At 39.0% G+C, this 9,814-nt stretch overlaps 2 protein-coding genes across 4 annotated transcripts in view; one reads left to right on the top strand and one right to left on the bottom strand.

Annotated features, from left to right (window-relative positions):
• Positions 1-9,814, bottom strand: part of LOC144652248 (uncharacterized) — a 79,852-nt gene that overhangs the window by 8,716 nt on the left and 61,322 nt on the right. For all 3 annotated transcript variants that reach the window (XM_078512271.1, XM_078512272.1, XM_078512273.1), the window contains exons 14-20: positions 7,916-7,992; positions 7,151-7,219; positions 5,925-6,020; positions 3,847-3,934; positions 2,327-2,503; positions 1,879-2,028; positions 1,415-1,459 (exon numbers count right to left, since the gene is read on the bottom strand). In XM_078512271.1, the coding sequence (XP_078368397.1) occupies positions 1,415-1,459; positions 1,879-2,028; positions 2,327-2,503; positions 3,847-3,934; positions 5,925-6,020; positions 7,151-7,219; positions 7,916-7,992 (702 nt within the window). The remainder of the gene's footprint in view (positions 1-1,414; positions 1,460-1,878; positions 2,029-2,326; positions 2,504-3,846; positions 3,935-5,924; positions 6,021-7,150; positions 7,220-7,915; positions 7,993-9,814) is intronic.
• Positions 4,169-5,643, top strand: LOC144652413 (uncharacterized). Its single transcript, XM_078512427.1, has 2 exons — positions 4,169-4,200; positions 4,347-5,643. The coding sequence occupies exons 1-2, from the start codon at positions 4,169-4,171 to the stop codon at positions 5,266-5,268; spliced, it is 954 nt and encodes a 317-aa protein (XP_078368553.1). The 3' UTR covers positions 5,269-5,643.

Here is a 9,814-nt window from a genome sequence, read left to right as displayed (position 1 = left end):
AGCAAATGACCAAAAGGGCGTCCACGCGGCTCGCTGTTAAAATTTTCAATGTGGTCATTCATCCCTTTACCGATAAATACACCTTTAGGGAACTATAAATCGAAAGAGAATACCCTACAGAATATTCGACCGCCGAAAAAATAAACATCAAGGTCTTCAAAGCGATGAAATAATCTTTCGACTTTGGAGTCCTTTAACTAGTTTACGATCGAAGAGAGAGTCATGAAAATCAAAACGGACTGTTGACTTCAAATAGAGTGTTCTTGACTTATGAGAATGCTGAAGTCGGGTAAATGTTTCCTTTTAGTGTTGATTGTGTTTATAGTAATTTTTGACCGATGATTTATTCCAAATCAAATACCGTTTATATTTTATTTGGCACGCATTTTCACTCCGCGTAAGATAAACATCAATTCAAAGCGACTCTCACTAAAATTACTGCATGTCATACACACAAGGAAGTCAAAAGTTGTTTGCTTCTAACGGCAAATGTAATGTTAACTTGAATAAAAATTTTGTCTCCAAATAATCCTTGACCGTTCAAGTTAGCGTAGCAGACATCTGTGTACGTTTTTTAGTGTGTTTTAAAAGAGTGCGCGATCGCGAGAATACGCGCGCTGGAAACTACGGCGCCTGCTACGCAGGCTATCAAGCCTGTGTCATTTATGAACACCAGAGAAATAGCCCTTTTATTGCATATTACCTAAAATACAATTTACCATAACAGTGGTCATTTCAAATATAGTTCTATCAAAAACCATTCAATATCTGTTCTTATGAACAAACATGAGTATTTCGCTCGTTGGCACTTACCGATAGGTACAACTAGTATAAGAAACATATCGTAAGATTTATCATTTTAAAATTCCTGCATGAACAAAAGAAAATAATCCAGCAGTGTATATTTATCAGGAATATATGGGCTAAGAATAGAATCTAAATACTTAGCTACCCGGTAATTTATAATTGTAAGCCCCTATTGATTAAACAATAGGCCTGAAGGGTAGAGAAGAAACTTCGAAATTTGACCAAGAAATCAACTCTGCCATTCTCCCATCAAGACACTGTCACAAACTTGTCCTTCCACAAGCGTTCCAATGACAAACTTGATATTTTGAAGAATGGACTGGGCTATACAATCAAACCGCCTCACCTTAACAAATCTGATGCCCTTGCCACCTTTGAAATGATTAACCAAACCAAGAAAACTAAACTTGCCAACAAGAATCAAGCAACTCATCTCAAAACTCAAATTGCTCATCTTGCACAAAACTACATCATTCTCTTCTCTTATCATCTCACACTTAATGACATCAAGAAACACTGCATTCTTCGGAACATTACCAACAATAAGAACACTATCAACAGTTTTACCACCATGAGGTAATTAAATAAAAGTAAATAAAATACAAACCATCATTAGACGAGTCGCTTTCAGGAGAATCACACCGCACATGGTCTGAAATGCAGTGAAATGTTATTTATATTTATATTGCTTGGAATCAATATCTAAACTTATCTCTGAGTATAAGGAGATCATTATATTTTGCAGAAAAGGGTCAACCCGTTGCCATTAATATGTTTTTCCCCTCATTAGGACCAGAGGTAAACCAAAAACACAATTAGACCTGCCAACATCAATATCTGTTGTTTGTTTTGCAAAAAAGCCTACGACAACTACGTTCACCAAAAATCTTTCAGAAAATCTTTCACATATTTTTGTCGATCTGATTTCTTGTAAAATAATCGATGAATGCGGGAGTGGGACTGCTTTCATCATTACTACACAATGAACATTCAAGAACCATTTTAGCTTTTCACTATTTCCTCATTTCTACTGTAAACACAAGTCTGTTAAAATATCGGTAACCACATGACCTCTTAGAGGGCTGTTATTCATATCTGCATGTGTCTTCTTGTTTGGTTTCTTTGCTGGAGACGGCTTTTTCTCTTTTACTGGCGGACTGGTTATTTGAAGTTCCTCATCACTCGCATCGGTCGATTCGCTCTCCCAGACCTTCTCGGTAACTGTAAAAGTAAAAATTACAATCGTAGCTTTTAACGGTTATTTCTTCTAGTCGTAAATCATTTATAGTATTGCTGGGTTGCTAGCCCAGCAGATACAAGTGTTTCATCAGTTCCGAGAGACTACATGTATCTTAAATCAAGAGCTTCTTTAGATTAAGTGCTATCTTGAAACAAACAAACAAAGAAACAACGAACAACCGACCCACCGAGCGAAAGGAACAGACAGAGACAGACAGACAGACACAGACAAACAGACAGATACCGTGCAACTGACCGCCAAACGGAGTGTACAGCTTACCCATGAACCCCTCATCATTCATGTACGTTTTGGACTTGAGTTGTCTTTTCCTCTTCCGTCGCCGTGTTGTGTCGTTCTCTGGCTGCTGAGGCTGTTGTGGCAATGGACTTTCACTTCTTGAAGAACCTTGGTCCAATGGGACCTTTGTATCTGATTTAGCATTGGTAACAACTTGCTCTGTGGGAAGAATGAAAATCAAAAATACAAATGAAATACAGCGAGAACATTATCCCGGCCATAAGCGACCACCTCCTTACCTCTAGTATTAGCCATAGACCATAAAACTTTTCCATATCAACTCACTATAAAACGCCATCTCAAAACACTACTACAAATGAAATTGCTTATCAATAAGTCTACAAGCAGTCTACAACACTAAAATCTGTAAAATAAATTTCTTCTCTGCTCATTTTCAAATGGTTTGTTTATGCCTCTTTAACCCTCTCCCCCCACTATAATGGCTCCTCCAGTAATCAGCCCACGCTTAGGAGGTTGTATAAGCCCCTGGGATCATAACCTGCATTTAACGGTATATCCAGTTACTCAAGTGCCTTATTCTTATGACTTGAATGACTCGCATTGTATTAGTATGTTAAGGGTATGCTGAAGGCCATGTTACACGAGGCATTTTTTTTTTTGCCAACTTGGAACGCAACAAACGTTTCATAAGTGCAGGCCGGATGTGTAAACAACAAAAACATGGCTGGCTTGCTGAAAGATCCTTACCGTATTATGAAAATTTGAGTTCACACTCTGGGATCTGGCAATACGAAAAAACTGAAAAAATTTTTAATTACCGGTGCATTGTGTTGTAATAGAGTAATTTAAAATGGTTTTCAAAGCAGAGTGTGTGGCGTATTTGAATTCTCAAACTAACCGCTGGCTGTATTGAACACTTAATGGTTTCCTCAACAACCCGACAAATGAAGGAATTTATTTCTGAAAAGTTTCTAGCACAATTTCACATGTATGTAAACTTTTGTTGAAAAAATTACCGATATTTCAGTTCAGCAGTCGAGGTATTATTTTCCTAACAATTGAAAACGGTATATAAAAAAAAAACAACTCCCTGGAGATAAATCTGCAGACAGGTGTATTTTTCTTTTATTTAAGAATTCAAATCTGCCATACAAATTGCCCAAAGATATGGCCGTTGCATCCACTGCTTTCATGCAGCATGTAAAAACTACTCAAATTTTTAAAATTAAAAGTCAACGATAGCTAACGCTGTTTTCCCATAAGCTTCACGAGTGAACAAGTTGAAATTTCATTGTTCTGTACTTGAAATTTCATTGGCTGGAGTAAAAATGTTGGACTGTATGTTCCCGTTCTGCTTTGTGATTCAGATTGGTTAACTTATTTGGGTAACCCCAGTAACAGTAGCTGCACTGTAAGTACCCAAGCAGGGTTTAAATTGGAAGAAAAGTTTGACCACCACTAGGTGTCCGTCTTATAGAGGTACCTGTTAAGAGAGAGTTTACTGTAATTGAACATTATCAAGAATGTTATTACGCTCTAACCTTTACTGGGTGATGGAGAGCACTGATCAACAATGTTGTGTCCACTGGCTTCCTTCCTTTTTTGTCCCCCAATTGTAGATCTTTTGTCCTTTTGTGAGAGAAGATACCCTTTTTATATAATTTATAGTATGAAGCTATTAATTTTCCATAGTTGAGAAATAATTGCCAGTGGATAATTTTGGCACAACCTCTTTGGAATGCTAAGAAAGATAAAACTAAGGAAGGCTAAATTAAAATAACATCAAGCAGTTGGCTGAGTGTCAGCCATCCAGTGGATAAGATTGCTACTCATCAGTGATAGTAAGTGCAATGTTGTATAATTATGAGTGACAACTTCTGTGTTGTTGCTTTTGGGTCTGATCTTGCAGCTTGACCCAGCTAAGAATATAATTACAATTATGATCTTCACTTAATTGGTGCTTGAGTGGGTTGTGTGTGATCAATTTTGAGGATTTTGAGGAACAAGGAAAGTGCTACCTTATTATTTTCACATGTGCAAGCTCCAGAGCAGTCCATTTAGAAGTAACAAGGACCCAAACAGCAGACGAATTCAAGCAGAAACTGAATGCATTTATCTCACGTCGAACAAGACCTTGCATCATCATCTCAGACAATGCGAAAGTATTCAAGACTACAGCAGATTGGATCAAAACCATCAGGAAAAGTGAGAAGCTGCAGGATTATCTAGCACGTGAGAACATTCGTTGGCAGTTTAACCTTGCAAAATCGCCCTGGTGGGGAGGATTCTATGAGAGATTGATCAAGGAGATCAAGAAGGCGATGCACAAGACCCTAGGACGGTCACATCTTTCCTATGAAGCATTTGAATCAGTCATCATGGATGTTGAAAGAAATCTTAACAACCGACCCCTGACGTATGTTGAAACAGAGGGAGGAGAGGAAGAAGTGCTGACGCCGAACGTGATCCTGTGGGGGCGAGATGCATATCCGGTAGAGGACATTGAAAATTCTGAAGCAGAGAAGCTGACGAAGATGAGCAAGCGATTGGAAGATGCCAAGGCCCATGTGTGGAAACGCTGGAAGAGAGAGTATGTCCACAGCCTAATGGAAAGCCACAGGCTGAACAAGGAAACCGAAACCACACCTAAAGTGGGAGAAATTGTACTAGTTGTTGGAGATGAGAAGAATCGCGGCGAATGGAAGAAAGGAAAGGTGGTGCGTCTTGTACAAGGCAGTGACGGAGTTGTGAGAGGTGTGACGTTGTTCCGTAAAGGACACACCATTGAGCGACCACTTCAGCTAGTCTGCCCTTTGGAAATCCGAGCGGTGGAAAATACTGATGAGCCTCAGGAGGGGAGGAGACAACAAGTTGACTTAAGAAGCCAGAGACCAAGAAGAACTGCAGCTCAGAAAGCTGCCAAGAGAATTGCAGAACAGATGCATGCAGAGGAGGAGGATTGAAAAAGAGGACTGTCATTGTGTAAACCAGACTGTCGTTGAGCAAACCGGACTGTTGTTGATAAAGCAGACTGTCATTGTGTAAACCGGACTGTTGTCAAGTAAATCGGACTGTCATTAAGTATACGGAACTGTCGTAAAGCAAATCGAACTGTCTTTTGAGTAACATGATTGTAAAAATTGAGCTACAATTTTCAGGGGAGTTGTGTACGGGAGTTTTTACGGACCCCCACCCCCATAGTTTGCGACATTCAAATGTATAACCAAATATGGTCATGAGCATGTGTAGTGACTTTCTCAGAAACTAGAGAGACGATGCAGCGAGTTGAACTGTGAGCATACTGTGAGTTATTTAGTGAGTTTTAGCTGCGGAATAAACCTGAAAACTAGTGAGTTCTGCGTACCGTTGTTGAACGGCTCACCTCCAATTTTGTTATTGACACGATTAATTAGTAATTGGACCTCATGTAGTACAACTCAGAGAGTAATTGTGCTCGTAATTTCAAATCGTCCTCGCGCTGCGTGCTCGGCCTATTTCAAAATGACTCGCGCCTGATTACTCCCTGAATTGTACTCCACTCAGTCCAATTACTATTACTAATTACCTACATGACTGTATATAATTTATTTAAATCACGAATCAAACATGTTGTAAATACCTTAGATGTATTATGTAGACTAGTAGCAGTTGTGCTTGATTTGTCTTCGTCTGGTCTTGGAGATGTATTACAGCTTTTTGGCTTATACATGTAACCCTAAAATAAACATAAAAAAATAAAATAATAAATCACTTTACTTAAAGGAGAAGTTCACTCCAGAATAGCCATTTATTTTCTTTACACCAATAAAAAGTTTACACAAAAGTACGTTATTCACCGAAATTTCAGCCTCCAACCTTCGCTATAACCCTACGAAATCTTTCCCAAAACTCGACAACTGAACGCCGCCATCTTGGAGCTGATAATGTATGCATGACGTCAAAGAGCTCAGCCTGAAGTTTGGTGGGAAAATTTTTATTGTCAAAACTCCTTGTTTTTTGAATTTTTGGGAGCTCTGTTTCAGCAAAATGGAGCTACACAAACAGGCATTTTGAAAAACAAAAGCCACTACGAAGAAACAAGGAGTTTTGAGGATTTAAATTTCCCCGCAAAACTTCAGGCTGAGCTCTTTGACGTCATGCATACATTACCAGCTCCAAGATGGCGGCGTTCATTTGTCGAGTTTTGGGAAAGATTTTGTAGGTTTAAAGTGCATGTTGGAGGCTGAAATTTTGGCGAATAGCATATCTTTGTGTAAACTTTTTATTGGCGTAAAGAAAATAAATGGCCATTCTGGAGTAAACTTCTCCTTTAAGTGTCAATGTATTTAGCACAGCTACAATAATCCAAATAGAAAATTGGCTTGTAGTGCTGTTCCACAGGGTATTTTATAAAGAATTGGTTGAATGTGTCTTAAATCAGTAACAGAAAAAAAATCATTTACAAAATTGTGTTTTGCATGGCAAGCGAATTAACTTGAGGCAAATCAGACTGAGTTTCAGTACTTTTTTATTGAAACATGGCCGTATATATACAGAAAAACAGAAATGCTGTTAATGACTACAATCACAAACCAGACGATGTGCCTGGTGAAGACATAAAGTCACATAATTTTCAAATCACAACTGACAACTATGCATTTTCAAACCATGGGTATAACTTACAACAGTATGAGCTAAAATGTTGCAATAACAAAACTGAGTAAGTATAAAACTTCTTGCGTCTTCACTTTTCAACATTATGTCACAATCTGCTGAATTGTAAAATTGTAAAACAATTTAAAAATCCTTGTGAGACACAGTGTTATAAAATGTTTCATCATGAACTTTAATCTATTCTATTCTTACCTCCATGAAACCCTGCTGTTTTTCTTGTGTATATGAAAAAAACTTTGCCTTTGTGTTTGGCGATAATGCCTATTAATAATTTAAACAATTAAAAGTTAATACATTCCCAGTGGGAAACATTCATGTAATATTATGGAGCCTAGGGTAAGTAAACCGGCCCTTCACTGTTTTGTGAAATACTGGTCACTTACAGTCAAAATAGTCAGCGCACAGCACCTAGTATTCCAGAATATTTTTGATTAACAGTGAACGGAATGTGTTATTCGTTTCAAACTTTCAAATTTATTTTGAATATTGCAATCATCCAACGCTAGCCCAAGATCTAGAGTGACCTCATTTGAAACATCGATTGTTGATTGGTTTATTTCTCACCCGAATTTGGCGCTTAAGTTTGAACAGCAGCTGGCAAAGGTGAACACACTGACTGGGGCTCAAAATGGTGCCAAATTTGCATGTGAACAGGTGAGAAATAAACCAATCAACAATCGATGTTCAAATGAGGCCACTCTTGGGCTACGGTTGAATGATTGCAATATTCACATTAAATTTGAAAGTTTGAAACGAATAACACATTCCGTTCACTGTTAATCAAAACTATTCTGGAATACTAGGTGGCACATGCTGACTATATTTTGACTTTAACAGGCTAGTTTTGGAGCTGTCTGTTTTTGTTTTAGCATATTTGTGATAAAAGAAGATTGTGTCAACTTGGTAGCTCCTTAGAATTCGAATGGAATGATAATAAATTAAACAAAATTAATATACCTGAACAACTGAATGCTCCAGACTTTCTGTAGAGCTACCAGTAGCTGCTTGGTCTTTAGCTTGTTTTGTTCTGGATTCTAGGGAGAAACATGTAATGTGTTGTTTCAAAAAATATCCATATTCCCCACAGAAGGTGTTTTGGTTTTAATCTCCACCCCCTATCACAGGCAGCCCAAGCTCTCTATCAGATTACCTTAGGACGTGACTCTTGCTTATTATGCGGTGTTGTGTTACAAAGATTCGATTTATAAGGGTTTGTATGGGAACAGAATGGTTTTGCTTTAAAAGTAAAAAAAAAATTTGTATATTTTGGAATAAAATTGACTTGCCCTGATTTTGTGTTTCATTCTTTGTTGTTTGCCAGCTTCTCAGGTTGATCTAACGCGATTTTGGCGAGTTATCATAATTTAGGTTTCCACTGCTAAAATAAAGACAATGCTGAACACTGATTTCCGGCGTGCCTGCTGCTCGAAGCAAATAAATCCTCTGAAAATTCCTGTCAACCCAATTCCTCCGCAGAATCAAGGATGAGATGTTGAAGTTCCATGTCAGTTCACTTGATACGCAATTCTGCCCTCAAACGCCTTCGCTACGAAAGCTTTCTCTCGCTCTGGGGGGCGGGGGGAGAGAGAGACCCTGGCAACGAGGTTGGAGATTGCTACCCTTCACAAATTCGAAATAGCCGCGTCCTAGCCTGCGTAGCAAGCGTTCCCGTGCGAGCGAAGTGCTGCTATGTGTCGCGTGCGAGCGAATATTCTGTCGAAGAGCGAAAGATTCTAGTCGGCAGAATCTTTCGCTCTTCGACAGAATATTCGCTTGCACGCGACACATAGAAGCACTTCGCTCGCACGGGAACGCTTGCTACGCAGGCTAGCCGCGTCCAAACTAGCGTGGACGATTTCACGGTTCGCATAGCATGTTGGATGACTATAATCGACAAAAGTAAGCATCGATTTGTCCCTGGGTGCATTCTGGTTTGGCTGTCGACAAGTCCATGCTGTCCACCCCTGTCGGGCTAATTATAGTCATCCAACATGCTATGCGAACCGTGAAAACGTCCACGCCAGTTTGGACGCCGGCTATTTCGAATTTGTGAAGGGTAGCAATCTCGAAAAAAAGCTTTCATAGCGAAGGCGTTTGAGGGCAGAATTGCGTATCAAGTGAACTGACATGGAACTTCAACATCTCTTCTTTGATTCTGCGGAGGAATTGGGTCGACAGGAATATTTTCAGAGGATTTATTCGCTTCGAGCGGCGGGCACTTCGGAAATCAGTGTTCAGCCTTGTCTTTATTTTTGCTGTGGAAACCTAAATAATTTATGATAACTCGCCGAAATCGCGTTAGATCAACCTGAGAAGCTGGCCGGCAAACAACAAAGAATGAAACACAAAATCAGGGCAAGTCAATTTTATTCCAAAATATACGTTTTTTTTTTTTTACTTTTAAAGCAAAACCGTTCCGTTCCCATACAAACCCTTACAAATCGAATCTTTGTAACACAACACCGCATATAAGCAAGAGTCACGTCCTACGGTAATCTGATAGAGAGCTTGGGCTGTCTGTGCCCCCTATGGAAATGATGATGATGATGATGGATGCCGAAGCTGCTGCTGCTGCTGCTGCTGCTATTGATGATGATGATAGTGATAATAATAATAATAATCAATGGGAATTTGTACTTGGCTCGATCTTCAATTCCACCATACTCGATCAAATTGTTATTTAGAAGTACTAGTGTTGGCTTTATTTGAGACCCCCAACCACCTCAAAATTCCCAATGACCTTCCATGGTGGGAATATATGGCTTTTCTTAGAAATGAACAATCAAAAGACTCAGTTAACTTATCTCTGTAAAAAGTAAAAAATGACAACAGCAATAATTTCCTCAAGGAACCCGT

This window comes from Oculina patagonica, chromosome 4 (genome assembly GCF_052425735.1).
Source record: "Oculina patagonica isolate OP01 chromosome 4, crgOcupat, whole genome shotgun sequence".
Lineage (NCBI taxonomy): Eukaryota > Metazoa > Cnidaria > Anthozoa > Scleractinia > Oculinidae > Oculina > Oculina patagonica.
Note: the sequence above shows the minus strand (reverse complement) of the source record. Positions and strands in the feature narration are given on the sequence as shown.